General features: G+C 38.4%; 1 protein-coding gene across 1 annotated transcript in view; it reads left to right on the forward strand.

The window, feature by feature from the left end:
• The window catches only part of ERP44 (endoplasmic reticulum protein 44), a 93,267-nt gene that overhangs the window by 42,086 nt on the left and 25,384 nt on the right, over positions 1-25,797 (forward strand). The window contains exons 5-7 of the mRNA XM_059411196.1: positions 20,748-20,932; positions 22,103-22,218; positions 24,644-24,701. Of these exons, the coding sequence (XP_059267179.1) occupies positions 20,748-20,932; positions 22,103-22,218; positions 24,644-24,701 (359 nt within the window). The remainder of the gene's footprint in view (positions 1-20,747; positions 20,933-22,102; positions 22,219-24,643; positions 24,702-25,797) is intronic.

Here is a 25,797-nt window from a genome sequence, read left to right on the forward strand (position 1 = left end):
TATGTGTGTATGTGTGTGTGTGTGTGTGTACGCTGACTTTTTATTTTACTGTGTGTGTGTGTGTGTGTGTGTGTACACTGACTTTTCATTTTACTGATGAGAAATGGAAGCAAAGTGACTTAACCACTGTCAGACAGTTTAACATCTAGTGAAACCAGAATTAGAATCCACATCTCCTGACCAAATACCTTCACACACCCATTACTTTCTTTTCTGTTCAGGTTAAACATTTGGGGGTGGTTACTGGTACAGAAATGCTTAACAGCAAAACATTTCAGTATTTTATAAACCATTAGCCCTCATTTCTGCCTTTTGGGATTCATAACTAGATAAGATGAAGGGAGCAGTAAAAGTTGTCAATACAGTCACAGGCTGCGTTTTCACATTTTCACACTATGCTCTGGATCATTCCTCCCACTTTTCACTGGCAGAGATGGTGTTTTTGGTGTGGGCTCTCATTTCACATCTTTCTGGTTTTTATGTACTTAATTAGACATTACAGTATAGACAGTAGTCCGTAACTTTCAGTGAATTTAGACCATAAAATCTGAAACTGTGCTCTCAAACTTATAGTCATTGGGAAAGCAAATTAACTATTGTTGAACCATAAATATCATTTGTTCGTATTTTTAAACAAATTAACTTCCTTTAATCAGGCTCTCTTTTTGTGGGAGTGAACATCCATAGTTCAGATGCATTTTGATCCATGAGAGATCTATAAAATTAATTTTTTTACTAATGAAAATTATATCTGAGACATAGTATAATGTGTAATTCTTCATTTTTAAAAAGTGATATTATGAAGCCCTTATTGATGATTTAGTTACATTTTCCACTCTCTCTTTAGAGATTGTAAGACACAGTGGCCCCTGTGTCACTCCTTAGATACCAGTTGGAATGTAGAGGTTTTGAACTGGAACCTCCTTAAGAATCCTGTGGCCTGGGGAGAAACGTCTGTTAGGTCATTCTTTGGTAGGATTTGTTTCTTTTTAAAAGGAGATTTGTTGAGATATAATTAAGATAAACTGCACAAGTTTACGTTACACAATTTAATGTTTGAAACATGTATACATCTGTGAAGCCATCACCACAATCAAGATAGCATATCTGTCATTCCCCAAATTGTTCTTGGTCCCTTTCTGGTCCCTTTCTCCTCCCATCAGTCTCAGGGGACCATGGAATTGCTTTTTGTTCTTAGAGATTAGTTTGCATTTTCTAGGATTTTATGTAAGTGGGATCATATGCTGTGCTGTTTGTGTGCGCGCGGTGGTGTTTTCTTTTACTTGGCTATTTTGAGATGGTTGCGCGTATCGTTTGTGTTTATTACGGAGTGGCAGTCTGTTGTATGGCTCTGCACCGCAGTTCTCTTATACCCTTATTGACAGTGGGGTTGTTTACAGTTTGGGGCTATTACAAATGAGGCTGCTATAAACATTGAGGTACAATTCTTTGTACATGTGCTTTCATATTTTCTGGGCAAATACTTAGCTGTGAAATACCTGGGTCGTACGTTAGTTTATGTTTGACTTTGTAATAAACTGCCAAACTGCTTTCCAAAGTATTTGTACTGTGTTACATATCTATCAGTAGAGTAGACGCATTCCAGTTGTTCCCTATCCTTGCCAACACTTGGTATGGTCAGTCTGTTTAATTTAACATGGCTTTTAAATGATGAGCAGGTATAATAATTTCTTACTGGGTTTTGAGAGCCCTTTATATTTTACAAATGTAAGTTCTTTTTCAGGTGGGTAATTTGCAAATATTTTCTCTCATTCCCCCCTCTTAAGAGTCTTTCTTTTTAATTGTGGTAAAATCCACAGAATATAAAATTTGCCATTTTTACCATTTTGAATTGTGCAGTTTTGTAGCTTTAAGTCTATTCACGTTGCTGTACAACCAGTCTCCAGAACTTCATCTTGTAAAGCTGAAAACATTGCACTTATTAAACAACTCCCCAATTCCCCCATCCCCCAGCCCCTAGCAACCACCATTTTACTTTTTATTTCTATGAATTTGATGACTCTAGATACCTCACATAAGTGGAATCATACAGTATTTGTTTTTGTGTCTGGCTTATTTCACTTACCATAATGTTAATGTCCTCAAGGTTCAGCCATGTTGTAGTATGTGTCAGGATTTCCTTTCATTTCAAGGCTGAATAGTATTCCATTGTATGTTGTATACCACATTTTGTATATTCACTCATCTGTTGATGTACACTTGGGTTACTTCCACCTCTTGGCCATTGTGAATAATGCTGTGAAATATTTCTTTGAGGCTTTGCTTTCAGTTCTTTTGGATATAAACCCAGAAGGAGAATTGCTGAATCATATGGTAATTAAATTTTTTTTATTTTTGAAGAACTGCCATACTGTTTTCCCCAGTAGCTATCCCAATTTTACATTCCCACCAGCAGTGGACAGGGGGTCCAGTTTTCCACACATCTTTGCCAACACTGGTTATTTTCTGTTTTTGTGATCACAGCTGTCCTAAGGGATGTGAAGTGCTACTTCATCCTGGTTTTGATTTGCATTTCCCCGATTAGTAACATTGAGCCTCTTTTCCTATGCATCCTGGCCATTTGTATATCTTTTTTAGAGAAATACTCTGTTTGAGGCCTTTTCCCTGTTTTTAATCTGGTGAATTTTGGTGTTAAGTCATAGAAGTTCTTTATGTATTGTATTCTGGATATTAACCCCCTATTAGATAAATGATTTGTAGTTACTTTTTCCCATTCTTTTGGTTACCTTCTTTGCACAGAAGTTTTGTTTTGTTTCATTTTAAGATTTTATGTATTTATTTGAAAGAGAGTATGTGTGTGTGTGAGAGAGATTACGAGCAGGGAGAAGGGATAGAGAGAGAAGCAGAGACTCCATTGAGCAAGTAGTCTGAGCAGGACTCAATCCCAGAACTCTGGGATCATGACCTGAACCGAAGGCAGACACTTAACCAACTGAGCGCCCCAGGATCCCCAAAAGTTTTAAGTTTTGATGTCTAGTTTATCTTTTTACATTTATTGCCTATGCTTTTGGGGTCCTGTCAAAAATAATTGCAGATCCAATGTTCTGGAACTCCTCTACATTTTCTTCTTAGAGCATTACAGTGTAGGTTGTTAGGTTTAGTTTTTTATCCATTTTGAGTTAATTTTTTGTAGAGTGCAACATAAGAATCCAATTTCATTGTTTTGCATGTGGACATCCAGTTTTCCTAATACCATTGGTTGATGAGAGTATCTTCTCCCCACTAAATGATCTTAGTACCTTTCATCAATAAACATTTGACCACATGTGTGAAGGTTTGTTTCTGGACTCTGTTTTGTTCCATTTGTCTGTATGTCTGTCTTTGTGCCAGAACCACAACTTTTTGATGACTATAGCTTTATACTGAGTTTTGAAATCAGGAGGTGTGAGACCTTCAATTCTGTTTGAGAGTGTCTTTTGAAGGCCATATATTCTTAATTTGATGAAGTCCAACTTACTTATTTTTAAAATGGATTATGCTTTTCATGCTGTATCTAAGAAATCTTTGCCTCACCCAGGATCTCAGAGATTTTCTGGTATGTTTGCTTTCATAATTTTCATAGTATAAAGTTTTACATTTTGCTCTCTGATCCATCTGGAGTTAATTTTTACATGTGGCACAATGTATCGATTGGAGTTCATTTCTTTGCATATAGTTATCAAGCTGTTCTGATATTATTTGTTGAAAGGACTATTCCTTCTTCATTGACTTTGCATCTTTTTCAAAATCAGCTGACTGTATAGGTGTGGATCTATGTCTAATCTTCCTGTTCTGTACTGTTGGTGTCTTTATCTGTGACTGATTTGTATGTGTTTATACTGGTACCACACTTTCTAGATTACTGTAGCTTTATAAGTCTTGAAGTCAGTAATATATAAATCTTCCAGCTTTGTACTTTTTTTTCAAAGTGGTTTTGCTATTTTTGTTGCTTTGGCTTTCTGTATGACTTTTAGAATCAGCTTGTTAATTTCTAAGCAAAGTGAGGGGGAAAATGTGCGAAGATAATATGGTGAGTCTCTTGATAGTCCTTTACGCAGTTTATTCTAATGTTGACATATTACATTACCCTGCTACATTTCTTACAACTAAGAAACTGCTTCTGTTCCAAAATCCAGGATATTGCATTTAAGTATCAGGTCATCTTGACAGTTGGTAGTTTTGGGGAGTATTGATCAGGTATTTTGTAAAATATTCTCATTTTGGGTTTGTCCGGTGTTTTTTCTTAAGTCTCACACATCTTTGTGAGATCTGTCCTTAGTTATGTCTTGGTTTTGGGTGCTATTCTAAATGGCATTGATTTTTAAATTTAAATTTCTGATTGGTCACTGCTAGAAGTAAAACTGATTTTTGTATATTGATCTTATATCCTGGTACTTAAGAATTCTAATAGGTTTTATGTAAGTACAGTTGGATTTTCTACAAAGACAATTACGTTGTATGCAAACAAAAGTTTTACTTTTGGTGGTCTGTGTGTCCGTACAGTATTCTTTTTGGCAAATGTACCCACTTGCTGCTTTAGTATTAATTTCTCTGATATAGAAGATATATAAAGCTTTCTAGCAAAGGCAGAAGGTGACTTCGGATTGAAGATACCATTCTGCCCACATGCGGCTTGTTCTTATTAATTACCTTCTGGCACTGTGGCAGCCTGCTCTTTCCTGCCCTCTGATACGTTGTCTGTCTTGCTTCTGATGTACTATGTCACTCAGGCTTTCCATCCAAAGTAAGAGTGTTATTCTTGGAAAAGTTCCTATGAAAAGTTTCTAGTCCCATTGCTGGGAAAAAACGATGTATATAATGTTCACTTGGATTTAGATGTGCTTTTACACACATTATTTTTGTTATCTTCACCATAGCTCCTTGAGTCAGATAGTGTTATTAATTCATCCAACAAAAAATTTTCTGTATATGCCTTTTGTCATGCAATATGCACAGGTTCTAGACATATAGCAATGAACTAGATATACCCAGAAAGGCAAGAGCAGTAAATACACAATTGCTCCTTGTGAAACTTCTCTGAAGAGAGGTGTTGGATGCTATGAGATAATCCAGGTCTGACTTAGTCTCCGGGGGTAGAGAAGGCCTTTTTGAGACAATGCTGTGAGGCCTGAAGACAGAGTAGGAATTTTTAAGGGAAATAGAGGAAGAAGTGTATTTTAGGCATAGAAACTGAAAATTCACCCAACTTCTACGTAAAAATGTCTGCTACAAATTATATTATAGTCTGTTTAAATTATCTCCAGCAGGTCAGTGTATAAACAAAAATGAAATTACATGTATGTGGCGTTATTATTCCTTACAGTGTGTGGCCCAGCCTCCACTAAGTTAGAATTCTGTTTTCTAATACCAGAACCCCACTGCTTACCAAAGTTCTATACAGTTGGACAAGTTACATGAAAAATCACTAAACTTGAGTCAGTGCTTGTTGCCACAGTGTGTGCACATATGTGCGTATGCATGGCAAGAAAGAGAAATCTGGCAATCAGATGTGATAAAAAGTGTTAAATCTAGGTGAGGGTGTACAGGTGCTCACTACATTACGTTTTTATATTTTATGTGAGTTGGAAAATTTTCAAATACAAAGTTGGTATAAAAGTCTGTGAACGGGCGCCTGGATGGCTCAGTTGGTTGGACGACTGCCTTCAGCTCAGGTCATGATCCTGGAGTCCCGGGATCGAGTCCCACATCGGGCTCCCAGCTCCATGGGGAGTCTGCTTCTCCCTCTGATCCTCCTCGCTCATGTTCTCTCTACTGTCTCTCTCTCAAATAAATAAATAAAATCTTTGGAAAAAAAAAAAAAAGAAAAAAAAAAAGAAAAAAAAAAAAAGAAAGTCTGTGAACCTGGAGCGCCTGGGTGGCTCAGTCTGTGAAGCATCTGCCTTTGGTTCAGGTTGTGATCCCAGGGTCCTGAGATCAAGCCCTGTGTTCGGCTCCTTGCTCAGAGGGGAGTTTGCTTCACCCTCTCCCTTTGCCCCTCTCCCCACCTGTTCTCTCTCTCCCTCTCTCTCCAAACAAATAAATAAATAAAGTCTTAAAAAAAAAAAAAAAAAGACTCCTAAACCTGTACTTGTCTTTGGTTAAGGAAAGAGCTAAAAGGAGTGTCTTGTTGCTTGAGTTTTCGAGAAAATATGTGTGGAAGAAGCTTGAAATCTGTACAGGTGTGCTGTGCTATTGTTAATTGTAATTTCTGTTTATTTTTACTGTGATAAATGGCCTTTAGCACAGTCATTGAATTTGAAAAGAACTTTCTTGAATAGACTTTTCCTGGCATTTTGAGGGCAACTTAGAGCCACTTAGTGACTTCTGGAAACACCCACAGTTCTGTCAGTGGCTGTCAGAATTTTTCAGTGCAGACCTCCTGTGAGCAGGTCTGGCAGTTGAGGCCATTTTGTTGGTCCTGAGACTGCTGCCTTTCATGAGTTGTTACCTCCTGGGCATGAGCACGTCTGTCTGACCACCAGCTGTCACGGAAGGTAAGATGTGCCTTTGTGAAGAGTCTCCCATTACCAGGTGGCATTTATGCCCATAATTGCAAAGATGACTTATTAGTTAAGAAACAGAATAAATCCCTATCAGTAGGTAAAATTCAGAAAACCCCCTTATCTTATCAATATATGCTGAAAGACTTGACCAAAAAAAAAAAAAGTGTAGGTTCCTGGAAGAAATTAATGTGGCGAAATGTATGAATCAGCCCTGGCTTGCATGAAATTTTTAAAAACTTTAATGACTATTTTATTGCTTCCTAGTTGGTTGCAAGCTTGAAGTGAGGTGTGACCCATATCTGAATTTATTTGTGAAATCTAACTTCACGATAAATTTTGTATATTGTCTTGGGAATTTCTGCCCCTGCTAAGTTACCATTTTTTTTTTTTTACTTTATTAGCCCTGTTTAAGAATTAAGGATGAGGGGTACCTGGGTGGCTCAGTCGGTTAAGCATCTGACTCTTTATTTCAGCTCAGGTCATGATCTCAGGATTGTGGGATCGAGCCCCACATCGGGCTCTGCACTGGGCATAGAATGTGCTTGAGATACTCTCTCTCCCTCAGCCTTGCTCCCTCTTCACTCTCTCTCTCTCGCTGTCTCTCAAATAAATAAATAAATCTTTTAAAAAAAGAATTAAGGATGAGGTGAGACTGTAAGGTCAAAAACCAAACAACATAATTATATAACTATTAAAATGTAATGGCTCTAATTTTCACAAAACATTCCAAGTGAATATTTCAGAGTAGTCCCTTTAGGGAGGAAATACATGTACTCATTCCTTAGATTGTGTTGGAAATTCTTTGGGAGTTGTCTTCTATGCCTCTTTCCTAGTTGGTCAGGAAGGCCGATCTCCATGCACAGCCACAGAGCACCCTTCTTTGGTTTGCTGCCTGCATTTTCTTCTCTCTCTCTCTCCTCTACCTGTCAGCATCCTGTGGACTGTTTTCTGCCCTACCTCAACCTCACTTCTTTATATGCCTTTCCAACGACTTGGTTTGTTCAAATGTTGAGCTAAATAGGCCGAGAACGTAGAATAAGAGAAAGAAGGCAAAGGTAGATATAACAGGCTAATTGCACCCTGTCTGCCCTTTTGCTTCTACGTATGAGCTAGATGCAGCCGCTTTAATCCCCTCTCCTGTCCCCTGACCAAAAAAAAAAAAAAAAAGCAGGGAGAAGTGGTGGGAACTATGGAAAGAGAATTTTGAACTCAGACTGACACTAGAGTGTCATCCGGAAACTTCCCATGTTTTAAGCTTAGGCATATATTTTTGAAACCCCAGTGTAAAGCTTGTAGCTTAAATAACCCTCATCTTAGGGTTCAAATTTAGTTCACCTTCCGAGCCCCTGACTTCTCCATTTGTTGCATTTAAAGTAGGGAACAGAGTAGGAGGAGGTAAGTAGGAGGAAGAGAAAAAGGGAAAAGGAAGTCAGGGCAATTAAAGAGTCTCAAGAGGCAGAATGTTATGGAACAACCTGTTCCCCACCTGGTGGGCATCTATATCTGAGTTCTGATGGCAGCAGAGCAGGTGTCCTCACTCACCCTGCACAGGACTCAGGTGTCCAGTTTCATCCATGTCACAGATCTGACAGTCACCCTTTTAGCTTCTCCCGTGTGTGTGTGGCAGAGGGGAGGGGGGTCCCCTACAAGGAATCTCTACATCTCGGCTGAGGATATATTTATTGCTGACTATCATAGTGGGTTTTTCTTATATTGTACTTTGGGAATCCATACTGGTACTTCTTTTTGGTAAATGTATTAAGAGTTTTATGAATTTCATTTAAGCTTCTAGCCTGTGGAAACAATTAGTCGCAATAGTAATCGTAATAGTAATGATGATAATAATAATGATAAAATATAAACTGTGTAATTGAGGGGACCTTGTCTTTTTACCCTTGTGTCCCCAGCACTGGAAGGGTGCCTCACTCTAAGGAGGCGCCCCCTTATAGTTGTTGAACAGATGGGTGGATAGATGTAATGAGTAGTAACCAACATTTATGAACTGTTAGTTATGTAGGTGCTCCATTAAGAATTTCATATGGATTATCTCATCTCCCAGCAATATGATTCAGTATTTTCTGCAATATTTCATCAAATCTAATTTGTCATTGATTCTAAGGCACTTTTATCTGTAGCTGAAAAAAAAAAACTGAGAAAAATTGAACTATAACAGTGCTTTTCACTTAGAAATTTTTCAGGAGAACTATTTTGGACTTAAAGGTTTTTTCGTCATATCATTTGTGTGTATACCTAAAAAGGAAAATAAATTTGTTGAAGTAATCCTGAAAAAATTTCGCATTCGGAATCTGACTATTGTACATCACTTTCTGATTCTGAGTCATTAATTCATGTGGTTTTTTCCACATAATACTGACTTCTGTGCCATTATGGTAGTGCTTTTTATTCTGCTCTTCCTGGGATTTTCTTCCAAGCTGCTGATACCCATTCTGCAAGTGTTGATACTGGCACTTAACTATTTGACTAATCTCAGAGTTTATTTTTTTCTCCATTGAAACATGTCACTGCTTGTTAAGCAACTTCTATTCAAAGTCAGCAAGATATAATCAAAATTTTGGGGGTGTCTGGGTGGCTCAGTCAGTTGAGTGGCTGACTCTTAATTTTGGCTCAGGTCATGATCTCTGGGTCCTGGGGTCTTGTGCTCAGTTGGGAGTCTGCTTGAAGATTCTTATTCCCTCTGCTCCTTGCGCTCTTTCTCAAGTACATGAATAAATCTTTGAAAAAAATGTTGCCAGTGGTTTTCCCTAGTGGTGGTTGAATTACAAATGGTTCTTGTTTTCTTTGTAATTGTTTTCCAAAACTTCTACACATACACACAATTCAGTTTGCCCTCGCTTCAGCTGCTGATCATGGACACCTTCTGTGTCCTCCTTGTATGGGGAGTTTGGAAGTTGAATTCATCACTCTTCCTGGTGGTCTTGCTGCCTTAGATGTGGAAAGACTCCTCGATCTGCCCCTGGTGGGACCAGGATCTCTGCTGACCTCCAGTGGCTCTAGGGCGCATGGCATACAGCAAGAGACATTCCAGACATTATTTGCCGGGAAGTGCAAAACATTCACACTCCTGCTAGCATTTTAGGGAAGTACTTTGTCATTGTCCTTGAACTATGCAGCACTTGCTTCCAAATACCAGAGTTAGTATTACCTGTGTGCCTTCTGGTACAGCTTGAACCTTCTATAGTGGAAATTGAGAAGCTTTTATAAGAGCTATATGTAAATGAGGCATTAAGAATAAGAAAATAATTGTAGACAGCAGTATTGTATTAAAAACAAACTTGCTAAAAGACTCGATCTTAATTATTCTCACCATAAAAAGTGATAACTACTGAAGTGGTAAGGTGCTAGCTAGTACTGCAATGACAGTCGTATTGCAATATATAAATAAATGTATCAACATTGTATACCTTCAACTATACAGTGGTATATGTCAAATATATTTCAACTTAAAAACTGTAAAAAAGAAAATGTACGCTTAAGAATTCATGTGCACAAAACAGAAGTTGGATGCCTGACTCCTGAGTAAGCTTCTAGGCTTTGTTTATGATTTTTGTTTAGGGCTTTATTTTGTTGTGGTGTTTTGTTGTTGTTGTTTTACCCTTAATGTGGGGAAGGCATGGTTTGGGAACGGAAAAGGGTACAGAGGCAGCAGTGGCCATCATCCCTGAACCAAACGAACAGTGAGACCTTCCTGTTGAAACCATCTGCCATTGGTAATCACAGTGGGGAGACACACTGCTGAGATGGAGAGGGAGGCAGTTTCCCCGCGCGTGGAGCCCTGCTGGGCAGGAGTGAGGAAGGTGGGCTGGCGGGCAGGCAGAACCCATCAAGGGAAAGTAAGTGACCATTGAAGCAAAAGTACATGCTAATTTTCTAATCAGGGAGCTGTTAACCTTCTGAAATTTATAATTCCTTTGACAAGCATTTTAACATTTGATCCATCTAGTTAATTAAAAAAATACATTTATTATACCCCTTAAATCATTCTTTGTTATATTGTCAAAGTGTCACATTATAATTATCTTAAAATCATTTTTGCCCAAAGCCTGTAAAAAGTCACCTTTATGTCTGAGATTATTGATCAATGTAATTTTAAGGTTTTTGCTTCTTAATAATTAAAAGCCACCTCATTATGCAGCACACCTGCTGCCACAGTGTTGTTTGAGAATTAAGCAGGCAAGTATCTATTCCTCTAATACTCTTCAAGTATTATTTAATTTGTTTCTATCCCTAACTAGAATTTTAAGGCAACCTAAGGGTTGTAATGTTAAAAGTTTGTAAACAGACTCTTGTTATTTCTGCCAGGACTGTTGCAGTAGCTTCCTTATTAGTCTCCCTGATTCTCCCTGATTTACCACCAGGTGAATATTTTTAAAGCCCTGTTCTGCTGCTTCAGTGGCTGCTTATCACAGGTAAAATGCAAACTCCATTAACCTAGAATTTAAGCCTCTCTGGAGTCCACCTATAATCTCATTTACTTTACTTCTGGTTTATGCATGTTTGTTATCAGCACACTGTTTTCCCATTTTATGCCCACTAATTTAAGAAAGTTAATGACTCCAGCAGTGTCTCTTACTGTCCATTTTCCTACTGATCCTTAGGCCATAAATAGAAAATGGATGTTTCCAGTTAGACTAGTTCCTTCCTTAATGGGTCTACGTCATAAACTTTCTGCCAAATCCTCTGGGGATTAGAAAAATTCTATGGCTTTCTGCTGCCAAGTTAGGCACCAGCTAGGCTAGTTTAGCTTTACTAATATTGAATGTGCACCTGAATTGGACTTTTTAGGAATATCTTCCCTTTGTAGGGCTTGATTTTACTGAATTTAAAAACGTCTAATTATTATTTTGCAAAAAAGGATGGGCAAAATGTTATCTGTTAGTTTTAATTTGTAACTTCTTGATTACAGATGAGCATGTGTTTTTACACATTAACTTGGCTGTGTTTCTTTTATAAATCAACTGGTATCTTTAGCCCGTTTATCTTTCTGGAGGTTCTTTGTTAATGGTTTTCAGGTATTCCAAATATTATTAATTTATCTCTAGTATGTGGCACAGATACCTTCCAGTTTGTCTTAAAAACTCATGGTGTTCTGGGTGCCTGGGTGGCTCAGTGGGTTAAGCCGCTGCCTTCGGCTCAGGTCATGATCTCAGAGTCCTGGGATCGAGTCCCGCATCAGGCTCTCTGCTCAGCAGGGAGCCTGCTTCCTCCTCTCTCTCTCTGCCTGCCTCTCTGCCTACTTGAGATCTCTCTCTGTCAAATAAATAAATAAAATCTTTAAAAAACAAAACAAAACAAAAAAAACTCATGGTGTTCTTCAATATCTAAGTGCTTCCTTTGCCTATACAGCTTCAAAATCTGGCAAATATCTTGGCTATGTGTTTGATGCTGATGCAGGCCCTTTCCACAAGTACGCGTTGTTTTTTAAGCACCACAAGGCCATGAGGGATATTGCTCTATTTTTCTGGCCCAGCCTCCAGCTTCCTGTGCCCCATGCATTTAGTAATGTCCTCGGGGGAGAGCTCATAGTGTGTCTCAGGGTCCTTCCAACCCCCCATTGTTCCCCCAGCCCAGGGGACCATGAAAAGCTTTGCTGAGTTCCCTTTCTGTCTATGCAGGCATGGTCCTGAGCCCTAAATCTGCACAAATTACAGTTTTAATTTTTAAGAGGAATTACATAGGCAGCATATAGGAAAGAAAATAGCCAGTGGGTGATTCTTGCTCACTTAGGAATGGTCTGTTCCTTTCTAAGATTTCAGTTCACTTATTCTTCATTGGTTTCATGGTGTCTGATCTCTTTTAAAATATGATGTAAAAAAATATATTCTTGGGGTGCCTGGGTGGCTCAGTGAGTTAAGCCTCTGCCTTCGGCTCAGGTCATGATCTTAGGGTCCTGGGATCGAGCCCTGCATCGGGCTCTCTGCTCAGTGGGGAGCCTGCTTCCCCCCCTCCCTCTGCCTGCCCCTCTGCCTACTTGTGATCTCTCTCTCTTTGTCAAATAAATAAATAAAATCTTAAAAAATTAAAAAATATATATTCTTTTCCTAGTCGTCACAGCAGGACCAGTAGATTTCTTCCACCTACTACATCCTACTTGGAAATGGAAATTCTTTTTCTTTTTTTAAAGATTTTATTTATTTATTTATTTGACAGAGAGAAATCACAAGTAGATGGAGAGGCAGACAGAGAGAGAGAGAGGGAAGCAGGCTCCCTGCTGAGCAGAGACCCTGAGATCATGACCCGAGCCGAAGGCAGTGGCTTAACCTATTGAGCCACCCAGGCGCCCCGGAAATGGAAATTCTTTAGGAGGCTCCCTTTTGGGTTTTCTATGAACCCAGTAACATCTCCTGCAAGTAATAATATTTTTATTTCTTTTTTAGTGTATCTACTCCTTCTTTTTCCACTGACTGGGAACTCCAGTACAGTGTGATACAGAAGCCCTAGCAGGCATCTGTGTCTCTTTCCTGATCTCGGCAGGATAGCTTTCACGTGTTTCACTATCAAGTTGTTTGGTATTTGCTAATTTGGGTACCCTTTATCTGATTAAGGAGGTTCCCTTCTATTTCTAGTTTGCCAAAAAATTTTAAGTGTGAATGGATTTTGAATTTTATCAAATGTTTTCCTGCTGCCTTTGATAGGTATGGCAGTCCCTCTTAACCGTGGTTTTGCTTTCCATGGTTTCAGTCACCCGTGGCCAAATGCAGTTCCCAAGCAGGTGAACTGTCAGACGGTTGGTAGTAGTCTCACGTAATGTCATTCCTCTCACCTCATCTCTTCACGTAGGCATGTTACCATCTCATATCACCACAGGAGGGGTGAATACAGCACAAGAAGGTATTTTTTGAGAGAGGGAGAGACCATGTTCACATAACTTTTACAGTTTAGTATAATTGTTCTATTTTATTATTTGTTATGCTTAATCTCTTACTGTGCCTAATTCACAAATTAAACTTTATTATAGGTATGTATGTAAAGGAAAAAGTGTAGTATATAGAGGTTTCAGTACTATTCATGGTTTCAGGCGTCCCCTGGGGGGTCTTCGAACATATCCTCTGTGGACCAGTGAGGGGGCCACTGTAGTGGAATTTTTCTCTTTTATTCTGTTAAGGTCATGAATTACATCGATCGATTTTCAAACATTAAACTGAAGTGCTGGACTAAATCTAGCTTGTGTGATGTTTTATCCTTTGTACACAGTGCCAAATTTAGTTTAACATTTTCTTTTCAAGTTTTGCATCTGTGTTCCTTAGTAAGACTAAAATATACTTTTCTTTTCTTATCATTTCCTTGTCAGATTTGGCAGAAAGATTATGCTGACCTCATAAAATTAGTTGGAAAATGTTCGCTCTTTTTGTATTCTCTGGAATGTTTGTGTTAACAGCATTATTGGCTGCTTAAATTTTTGGTAGAACTTGATGGTGAAGCTTTCTAGCAATGGAGTTTTCTTTGTGGGACAGCTATGGATTATGTATTTAATTTACTTAATAATAATTTTAGGACTGTTTATGTTTTCTATTTATTCTGGTGTTAGTTTGGTAAGTTGTGTCTTAATAAGAATTTTTTGAAATTTTTAAATTTTAATTCCAGTATTGTTCACATATAGTGTCATAATTAATTTCAGGCATACAGTATAGTGATTCAGCAACTCTACACATTACTCAGAGTTCAGGATGATAGGTGTACTCTGAATTCTCATCCCCTATTTCACCCGTCTACCCGTTCTCCGCCCCTCTGGTAACCATCAGTTTGTTCTCTATAGTTTAGAGTCTATTTCTTGGTTTTGTCTCTCTCTCTGTTTTTTCCTTTACTTATTTGTTTGGTTTCTTGAATTCCACGTATGAGTGAAATCATACGGTATTTGTCTTTCTCTCCCTGATTTATTTTGCTTAGCATTATATTCTAGCTCCATCCATGTTGTTGCAAATGGCAAGATTTCATTCTTTTTCAATGGCTGGATAATATTCCATTGTATGTATACACCACTTCTCTATCCATTCATCTATCAATGGACACTTGGTTGGCCTCCATAATTTGGCAGTTGTAAATAATGCTGCAATAAATATAGGGGCGCATATATCCTTTTGAATTTGTGTTTTTGTTTTCTTTGGGTAAATACCCAGTAGTGTGATTATGGGATTGTAGGGTGGTTCTATTTTTAAATTTTTGAGGAACCTTCATATTGTCTTCCATAGTGACTGCAACAGTTTGCTTTCCCACCAACAGTGCAGGAGGATTCCCCTTTCTCCAAATCTTTGCCAACACTTTGTGGGACATAACCCCCACTGGAACTTAACTATCCTGGTAGGTGTGAGTGATACCCCATTATGGTTTTGATTTGCATTTTCCTGGTGATGAGGGATGTTGAGCATTTTTTCATGTGTTTGTTCGTCAGATGGATGTCTTCTTTGGAGAAATAATGGGAATTAAAAAACTTTACCTAGGGGTGCCTGAGTGGTGCAGTTTGGTTGTGTCCAGCTCTTGCTGTCGGCCCAGGTGGTGGTCTCAGGATTGTTGGGCTCTGCATTCAGCAAGGTATCTGCTTGAGAGTCTTTCTTCCTCTCCCTCTGCCCATCCCTTCTCATTCTCTCTCTTCTCTCTCAAATAAATAAATCTTAAAAGTAAAAAAAGTTTATCTAAATCTTATTGGCATCATGTTATTGATAATACTCTCTTCTTATCTGAGTTAAATATTCCTTCTACATTCCTTAAATTGTTTTCTCTCTCATTTTGTCCTCGACCAGTCATTCTAGTGGTTTATCAATTTATTAGTCTTTGCAAAGAAGCAGATTTTAGCTTTTTGGATCTTCTTTATTGTGTATTTGTTTTCCACTTCATTAATTTTTGCTTTTACCTTTCTCATTCACTCCTTTATCCTTTGTTTTCTGTTTGTTCTTTTTATAGTTTTTTAGCTCTTTGTTTTTCAGCCTTTCCCCTCTGACATAATCTATTTTATTCATTTTATTTTCAATTATTTATTTATTTATTTTTAAAAGATTATTTATTTATTTATTTGACAGGCAGAGATTACAAGTAGGCAGAGAGGCAGGCAGAGAGAGAGAGGAGGAAGCAGGCTCTCCGCTGAGCAGAGAGCCCGATGCGGGGCTCGATCCCAGGACCCTGGGATCATGACCTGAGCCGAAGGCAGAGGCTTTAACCCACTGAGCCACCCAGGCGCCCCTGACATAATCTGTTTTAATGTCATAAATTCATTCTGCCTATCACTTTGGCTGCATGCTGCAAGTTCTTATAGATATTTTCATTATCACTCGGTTCACATTATTTTCCAGTTTCTCTTGTGGTTTTGTCTCCGATCCATGTCTGCATAGTTTTTAATTCTCATTATGAGTTGAATCATTTGAAAGTTGTTGAGAACTTTTTTGTGACTCATCTGTTTGTTTTTTATAATGTATACACACCTGCCAAGAACGTGCATTCTGCAGATTTGGAATATTGTGTTCTGCATGTGTCAGTTCAGTCATGTTTCTTAGATGTGTTGTTCAGTTTCTCCTGACTTTATTGGTTACATTTGTTGTATTGGTTACTGAAAGGTGTTAATTTCCTGCCGTTTTTCCTGCCGTGATTATAGATTTGTCTTTATAGTACTGTAAATTTTTACTTTATATATTTCTAGACTTATTTGATATATATAAATTCAGAATTGTTGCATCTGCCTGGGAAATTGGACTTTTTATTATGAAGGATCCCTCTTGGTCTCTAGCTTTTTGCCTTAATGTATACTTACTTACTATTCATATAGCTATACAAGATTTCTCTCTTTTTTTTTTTTTTTCAGGTTTTATTTATTTGACAGACAGAGAGAGATGGATCACAAGCAGGCAGAGAGGCAGGCAGAGAGATGGGGGAAGCAGCTCTCTGCTCAGCAGAGAGCCTGTGTGGGGCTCGATCCCAGGACCCTGAGATCATAACCTGAGGCTTAACCCACTGAGCCCCCCAGGTGCCCCACAAGATTTCTTTTGGTTAGTTTTTGCACAGTATATTTTTCCCTAGTCTTCTTCTTTCAAGCTTTGAGCATCCTTTTGATGTGTATTTTATAAGGATATGTAGTTAGATTTTACTTTTTGCACCTTGATCAAAGATCACTTCTGTAGGTATATGTAGATCAATTTCTGGACTCTATTCCATTGATCTGTTTGTCTGTCTGTATGCCAGTAACACACTGTCTGGAGTCCTGTAGCTTCACAGTAAGTGTTGAAGTCCACTGGTATAAGCCCTCTGGTTTTGTTCATCAGGGATATTGGTAATTTTCTTAAAATGTCTTTGTCTGGTTTTGGAATCAGGTTAATACTGGCCTCATATAATGAGTTGGAAAGTGAACACTTCTCTTCAATTTTTAGGAAAACTTTGTGCAAAAATGTAATTATTTCTTCCTTAACTATTTGGTTGGATTAGCTAGTTCTCATCATGGATTTTTGCTGGTAGTTCCAGTTCAGATAAACATTACAGGGCTTTTACTTAATTTTCTCAATTTTCTGTTTGTATCCTTTTTTCTCTGATGCTGAAAATCTTGACTCTTAATGGCATTAGCATAATTATTCATGTACTTTATGTGTGTTTATTTCAAAATAACAATGCTAGTATTAAAATTTCCTTAAAACTAATTTTATTTTACTATTAAAAATTTTTCCATAGTTCCAGAGTTAAGGTATGAAACCAGGGTATGGTCAAGGAAATCTAAATTCTACCTCTGACCTTTTCTTGCTTTTTCTCCTATTGGTGGTGTAATTTTGGAGGGAGGAGGAGAATGGGCACAAAGATTATGTATTAAAAAAAAAATATATAGGGCGCCTGGGTGGCTCAGTGGGTTAAGCCACTGCCTTCGGCTCAGGTCATGATCTCAGGGTCCTGGGATCGAGTCCCGCGTCGGGCTCTCTGCTCAGCAGGGAGCCTGCTTCCTTCTCTCTCTCTCTGCCTGCCTCTCAGTGTACTTGTAATTTCTCTCTGTCAAATAAATAAATAAAATCTTTAAAAAAAAAAAATATATATATATATATATATACACACACACACACACATTTGCTGCTACCCACACACACACACACACACGTATAATGTGTGTGTGTGTGTGTGTGTTTATATTTCTTTCCCAAGTTTCTTCTTATACAAAATGACATACCTATACCCATCTTTCTGTACCTGGCTTTTTTGACTTAACAGTTTATCTTGGAGATGGCTCCTTAGCTGCATAAAGACATCTTTTTCATCCCTTTACATAACAGCCTAGTACTTCCCTGTATGGGTGTACCTCCTGTATTTAAGCAGTCCTCTCTTGATGGTATTTGGGAAGAAATAGTAACTTTTTTTTTTAAATTTTATTTATTTATTTGACAGAGAGAGATCACAAGTAGGCAGAGAGGCAGGCAGAGAGAGAGAGAGGAGGAAACAGGCTCCCTGCTGAGCAGAGAGCCCGATGCGGGACTCGATCCCAGGAGCCTGAGATCATGACCTGAGCCGAAGGCAGCGGCTTAACCCACTGAGCCACCCAGGCACCCAAGAAATAGTAACTTTTATAAAGACATTTTCCATATTCCAGACCACAGCACTGTGGCACTGGCCAGTAGAATTATTTAACCTCATGTGACAGTATTTTTATTAAAACGGTTTTCGATTCTACATCATTGCAGACATTCCCTATGTGGTGTTCTGGGGACTGAAGGGTCTTTTCATCAAGAAGCTGAAGTTCCTGCTTTTTTTTTTTTTTTTAAGATTTTATTTATTTATCAGAGAGAGAGGGTGGGGGAGAGAGCAAGCACAGGCAGACAGAATGGTAGGCAGAGGCAGAGGGAGAAGCAGGCTCCCTGCCGAGCAAGGAGTCCGATGTGGGACTCGATCCTAGGATGCTGGGATCATGACCTGAGCCGAAGGCAGCTGCCTAACCAACTGAACCACCCAGGCGTCCCTGAAGTTCCTACTTTTTATTGTATCTCTGGGCTGTTTTTAGCCTTCGTGGCCTTTGCCTTACAGCAGGCTCTTCTGTTTATCTTAAAAGACTTCTGCTTGCTGACGAAGCACACCCACCCCTCTGTTTGCAGCACCAACGTAACCTCATTAATTCCTTGTTCAGGTGATAGAACCCACCATTCTTACAACACCTCAAGGATGGTTTTCTCATTATAACCCATCAGGCTGAAAAAGTGATACATCCACTAGTCTTCTGCTTCAAAAAGTACCTGCTTCTAAATACATTAGTGTCTATATTAAGTATGTGTATATTAAGATACCTTAATATTATTTCAGATTTCTGTGATTTGGTGAATAAAGTACTCTCTTTGGCCTCATACCAGTGGGTCCCTTCTTTTGCTTAGGTGTGTCTTCTGTTCAAAGGATTTTAGTAGCCAAGCACTATTTCCTCCTTTATAGATGTTCCATGGAGTTTACTGAAATGTGCTGTTAGTTACTGAGAACCCATATTCGTACGTAACCCCTAACACATCGGTTTAGCTCTCTGATTGTTTATCCTAGAGAAAACACGAATATATCAGGACTTAACCAAATACTGTAAGTACTTTTCCCTCTTCCTGAGCCATACAAAGACCTTAAAATACTTAGGATCATTAACCTGCTCATCACCTCTCCTACCCCAGCTTATATGCTCTTGGTGTCATCATGTGTTTAGTTTGTGTCAGACCCCACAAGGTGTAGCTGTCATTGTTTTGTATAGTCCGTATTCACTTAGATTTTTAAAGTTGCTATACTGAGTATAATTGACGTACAGTGAACTACGTATTTAAACTGTACAAATAGATAATTTTGACCTACGTATACACCCATGAAACTGTCAGCACACATATGTATATATTCTCTAGTACACTTGTTTCTACCATAGAATCTCTTTGAAAATTAAGGTGGTCAGCAAAGCCTTTTTGCTGTTCTGTTGGTTTTGTTTTGTAGCTACTAGAAATGCAAGGCGGGGTAAGAGAATTGTCAGGATTTCTTGTGCCCCCATTTTAGAATTCTGCCCTCATTTAACAACTCAGTTAAGAAAACAAAAATGTGGGACACCTGGGTGGCTCAGTCGGTTATGTGGCTGCCTTCAGCTCAGGTCATGATCCCAGGGCCCGGGGATTGAGCCCCGTATCGGGCTCCCTGCTCAGTGGGGAGCCTGCTTCTCCCTCTCCCATTTCCCCTGCTTGTGTTCCTTCTTTTGCTGTCTCTCTCCCTCTGTGTAAAATAAAATAAAATAAAATAAAATAAAAACAAAAATGTCACCTTGGGCTTCTTCAGTCCACTCTCTGATCCCCTCCATTTTAAAAATTCATTGTATCTTTTATCATTTTCATCCATGTGAGTAGTATGGCGTTTGAGCTTTTCCAGTGCCTAGAAAATATTGATTTCTCATATTTGCCACCTCTTGGAAAGAGCAGCAGAAATATTTAAAGGTTTTCACATCCTGATTGAATCTATATCTTAGTAATTGTGATTTCTGCAAATGAGATCAGTATACATTTTGATTTAGGTTCTTATTTTTAGACTCTACATACTAATTTTACGGGTGTGCGTGTGTGTGTATGTGCGTGTGTTTTCTTTTTAAAATCCTCAATGCCTGAGAATATACTGATAGGTCATACAAAGGGACTTTTTTTTTTTTTTTATTGTTTAGTGTATACTGCTGACTTTTGGGGTTTTATTCTATTAGCTTACACAAAATTTGTGTATTTGGATTATAAATTATTCTTCTACTAGACAAAGAATCTAATATTTTTATCCTTTAAGCATAGTTTTAAATTTAATTTTCCTTTATTAAATGATGTAAGAGATCCTCACAAGTGTAAAGTGAGTTGAATAACTTTTCAAAATGGGAATTTTGCACATTCTAATTTTCTGACTATAATAATACTTACTAACACTAAACTTATTGGGTCATGCATTTGTATTATTTCATTTAGTCCTTAATACAACCCTGTGTAGTAGAAATTATTTTCCTTATGTGACAGATGAGACATTAAGGCAGAGAGAGTTGATAGAACTTACAAATTCATACAGCCAATAAATAACAAATTTGGGATCTAAACCAGGCAACATATGTCCAGAGCCTGGCCTTTTAATCGATATAAACTTGCCATGATTGATTTTTTTCTCTGACATTGTGAAGGAATTATATGAACCAAAATATTCTCACTAAATTATTGTAGGAGTTTTGACTGTTGGATTCATGAGCTCACCTAGACACAAATACAAGAATGAAGTTAACTTTGTTTTTCATTCTTTTAGCTGATATAGCCCAGAGATATAGGATAAGCAAATACCCAACCCTCAAATTATTTCGTAATGGGATGATGATGAAGAGAGAATACAGGGGCCAGCGCTCAGTGAAAGCTCTTGCAGATTACATCAGGCAACAAAAAAGCGACCCTGTTCAAGAACTTCATGACTTAGCAGAAATCACCACTCTTGATGTAAGTTGTTAACTTTTACTGAATCAAATGAACATGCCTGTTTAATTAATGTAAACAAAGTCTAATGTAATCAAAGAATCTGGACATTTTCTTGGAGTTCATTGCAATGGATCTGACATCTACAGACTTAGCAAGTTGAATTTTTCTTGAATTAATTCTCAAGCGAAATGCTCATGTTTTACTGAATCTTTGGATAAAATATGTAGCATACAGTAGAGCTGCACTAATTTAAATTAATCAAAGGCAAAGCAAAGCTTGAGTTGTGAAGACATTGTCAGGCATACACAACCAGAGTTTGCCTATCTTCCTTAGTGGAGACACTCAGGATATCTGCACTAATGACTCCTCTGTTAGCTCTTTGTTTAACTTTTAGGGTCCTCTAAAATAGTCCTCCTTAATAAAAACCCTTCCCATTGTATACTAAGTAGTGTTTAAAGAAAAAAAAAAGGTACGGAGTTGTCATTGTCAGGTTTGAGATTTGACTTTTACCCTGCTTCCACGCTAAGAAGTTAGCCTTTCATGGGTCCTATCAGAAGACACAAGGCTCCTGGGTCAGAGATAAAGGACTTCATTGCTTACATCCCAGCAAACAACGGGAGCATGTTTGTGTTCGTCTCCCCCTCCCCACCCCCGAGTCCTGTGGAGGTGACATGGAGGGTCCAGATGGATACCTGCACATGCCATGGGTTCTGTGGTGGAAGAACTGGCCTCGGAGATCTGTGGTTTCTGACCCCGCCGCAAGCATAACCCTGAGGGATGGCCTGGGTGAAGAGTGGTCAAGGTCCTACATTTAGCTGCGCCTGCCTGTGTAGGAGTGTGAGAGACCCATGGAGGAGTCTCTACCAACAGTCCCACGTTATGAATCGATTTATTGTTTGAAGAATAGTCACCTTACTTTGGAGTTCCTCACCTTATTTCATAAAAGATTTTCATCGATCAGTTTAAATAAAATGCTAGAAGGAAATGTTTATGATTATATTAGATGGGAGGTGAGATTGTTTTCAACCTAATGTAATCTTTAATAGTTTTGGACTAGGTATTAAAATCCAAATATGTATTTATAGTGCTACGCCATTTGTAGATAATGGAATAACAGCTGGGTGAATGAAATAACATGTTTATAGCATCACTAGATATGCTTGCAAAATAATTACATACTTTATTTTACAGCGCAGCAAAAGAAATATCATTGGATATTTTGAGCAAAAGGATTCAGAAAACTATAGAGTTTTTGAAAGAGTAGCAAATATTTTGCACGATGATTGTGCCTTCCTTTCTGCATTTGGGTAAGTGTCTTAACTGAGAATGTGTTACTGGCTCTCCTTGGCTGCCATGTGACATTCTTGTGTGTGGTTATTTTCTGAAGATGATCTCTCCAGACGTGATCTCCATTCCCTTACAGTCACCAACTAGTCTTCCTTACACATATCTTTGACTTCTTTTTAAGAGTTTAAAAGTCTGTTTATTCTTTCTGTACTGTATTCTGTTTCAGAGTATGGGTGAATGGAAAAGAATGGACAAGTTAACAACTACCTCTCATGCTTTTATTCATCTCATTTACTAACACTGTTTTGTGTTCACACAAAGTACTAACTTGGGGTTTCCAAACTGAAACAACTCCTAGTCTTTCTCATGAAGAAGCATGGGCTTCGTTGTCTTGATTAATCTTTGGCTCTCTACCACCTTTTCTGCTGTCTTCCCTGTTCCAGAGGAAGAGTACTTCAAGGTTAGCCTCTTTCCTCCTGTGTTTGTGACCATCCCTCCTGGATCCTCTGTGACGTTCATCCAGCAGTTGTCCTCGCTCTCCTGTGTTTTCACCCTGGCCATTTTCATGACCTATTTTCTTTTGCCAAAAACATGATTCTCTCTTTCCTGAGTTTTCTCTTCTATGTCTTGAGCTATAATCTGGTATCTTTCTTTTCATTTCTAAATTTTTCAAAGGTTAGTTTATGGTTGGCCACCTTGAATTTCTTAAACCCCAACCAGTGAAAAATCCTTATCCTTTGGAAAGCCAGCTTTTGCCTGTGTGACTCTCATGTGACTTCTCTCTGCACAGTCAAAAACGACTTCTTAATTGCTAGGTCCAGTGGCCTTTTTTCAGTCTTTAATCTTCTTCGGTTTCTCAGAAGGCTGGGACAATCAGCTACCCGGGCCTTTTTCTGCTGTGTCTACACTTAGGCTACCTTGAATCCCCCTGGCTTGCTCCTTATTTTTCTGACTTGCCCTCCTGTTTTTTCCTTTATCTCTCAAAATGGTATCATTCTGTAGTTCTTCCCCTTTTCACTGGGGGTTATCGCCCTTGTCCTCTGACTTTGGCAGTGTGATTTCTCTCTTTGCTTTGGCCCGTGAATGTTAGACTCCATTTTAGTGCCTAACTTGAGTAGATTCCAGGTTTCTGGCACAGTCTGTCCTTTCCATTTTGTGACCTTTGTCCTTGTTGTAATGCTTCTGTAAATTTTATGTGTGTTTTCTTGTGAACACTATCAGTGATTTTGGGACATCAGTGTAGGAGTAAATAACAGAACTTCTTCTGGCCCCACGGTCCCCCGCTTTGTGTGCGGCTGCTCTCCGGCCACACGGGCCCCTGGCTGGCTTCCTCAGACACAGTGGGCGCTTTCGCGTGGGGCCCTCGCCCTTACTGTCTTGGTGTCCAAAGTGCTTCTCCTTGCTCTCATCTCCTCAGGAAGAGCTTTCCTGGTAACTATCTATAAAATAGCACTGCCATCATCCAACTTGTCATTCTTCTGCCACTTAGTTTTCTTCAGAATACCTTTTTATGAGTGTTTGATCATAAAATAAATGTATCTATTTGCTTCTCTTATTACCAAAATGAAAGCCTCGTGAGAACATAGGTGCTGTCACTTTTGGTTACTGCTGTGTACCTAGTGCCAAGACCATACCTGGTACAAGGAAGTGCTTAGTAAATAGTGAGTGAGTGAATGAATGAATGAATGAATGAAAGGAGCGTGTTCTTCCTTTTCTTTCAGTCTTGGTTAAGATCCCTTGTTACCTCCCTCCTGTACTGCTCTAGTCAGAAACTAGAGATAAATCAGTGTTCAAGTAACCCAAATATAATTTAGAGAGACAAAAAAGTTGCCATTTAAATAAGTATTTGTTGTGTTCACTCACCAAACATTTATTGGGCACCTATTGTGTGCTGGATACTGTACTGAGGCATAGGAAACAATGGTGAACAAATAAAACAAAAAAATTGGTTATTGGAGAATTATATTCTAATGATGGAGATGATTTCAGTTCATCTACTTTTTTTTTTTTTTAATAAGTTTTGGTTTTAAAGAGTAAAAAGTAGAGAATTCTGATTGAGTCTGACTTAGAAGCAAGTAATGTTTTTGTGATTGATCTATATGAACACATTAATGACCTTGATCCCCAGTTACTGGAAGCAGTCTGGTGTCAAAAATAGCTTTTTGGTGCTAAAACTGCCAATCCAGACTTATAAAATATTGAGTCACAAAAACAGCTAACTAAAATTTTCCTTTAAAAAAAATCTGCCTCATATTAAAGTTTTCCTTTAAGTACATGCATTTGTTGGTATTGCATAGTCTTACAAGGAGGAAAGATGATGACAGGTATATATTTCAAGTCATTATTATACATACATTGCAAAACAGTCAGCCAATTCTGTTTCATTCAAGTATAACACTGCTATTATTATTCTTAAAAAGTATTATTACTACTTTCTTCTCTTAGAGCTGTTTCAAAACCAGAAAGATACAGTGGAGACAACATAATCTACAAACCACCAGGGGTAAGTTGTTATTTCTTAGTGTGTATAATTTTAAATAGAATTTAAATACATGTATAATCTATAGTTTTATACTTGTTAATTCACAGAATCATTGAATTTTAGTGTAGGAAGGAACCTTAAGGCATCATCTCGTACTAATTCAAACCTTTTGAAGTAAAGATGGGGACACCTAGGCCCAAAGTTACTTAGGGATTTAGTGGCCAACCTGGGACTAGAGATCTCCTGATCCCAGGCCTTATCCATCTCTCTCTTTTACATTCATTATGAGACCCAAATTCCAAAAAATGCTTCAGTGGTCTGTGATCATCACTTCTACCTGGGTCCCACCAGCCAAGCTCCCAAGTCCTCTGGGATTTAAATTAACCTGATACTTGCCAGACAACAGGGAGCAACTAGGTTGCTTTTAAGCCTTGGCTAAGAAGTTAAGTGTATCTAAACTTGGAAGCAGGTCCTTAGGCCCAGACGATGGTAGCCATAACCAATCATGGTGTTTGTCACCTCAGTTGACCTGCTGGTCTGTCATTGCAATTTTTCGTACACGCTCAAATGGAAAACTGTTGGTATTTTTTTGATTCATAGTTTTATTTTAATGTTATTTGCAGTGTCTTGATACACTAAAGGTTTTGATTTTTATGAAGTCCTGTGAATGAATTTTTTGCTTAGAAAGCTCATTTCTCATTCTGAATTCAGATAACTGTTTGCCTGTATTTTCTGCAAGTGCATTTCATTAATAGTAGGTTACGTAGTGTGACTATCTCCAGATTATCAGAATCCAGTACCATTGGCTCATAAGTGCACGGGCTCGGAATGAGACTCCATTTTAGTGTCCAATCTGCTGCCTTTCTAGGTGTGTAACTCCAGGAAAGTCTCTTAGCTTCTCTGTCCTTTGGTTTGTTCATTCATAAAAATAGCTGTGATTACACGAGTCCTTGCCTTATGGGGATGTTTCAGGGATTCACATAGTGAACACATAGAAAGTGCTTACAACAAATAGCGCTTGTAAGTCTACTTACAAGTATACAGTAAGTTTACTCAGTTAACGGCAGCTATTATTTTTGTTGTCATTTTAAGCACTTCATTAATACTGATTTTGAGT

Source organism: Mustela nigripes, chromosome 9, assembly GCF_022355385.1.
Source record: "Mustela nigripes isolate SB6536 chromosome 9, MUSNIG.SB6536, whole genome shotgun sequence".
NCBI classification, from domain to species: domain Eukaryota; kingdom Metazoa; phylum Chordata; class Mammalia; order Carnivora; family Mustelidae; genus Mustela; species Mustela nigripes.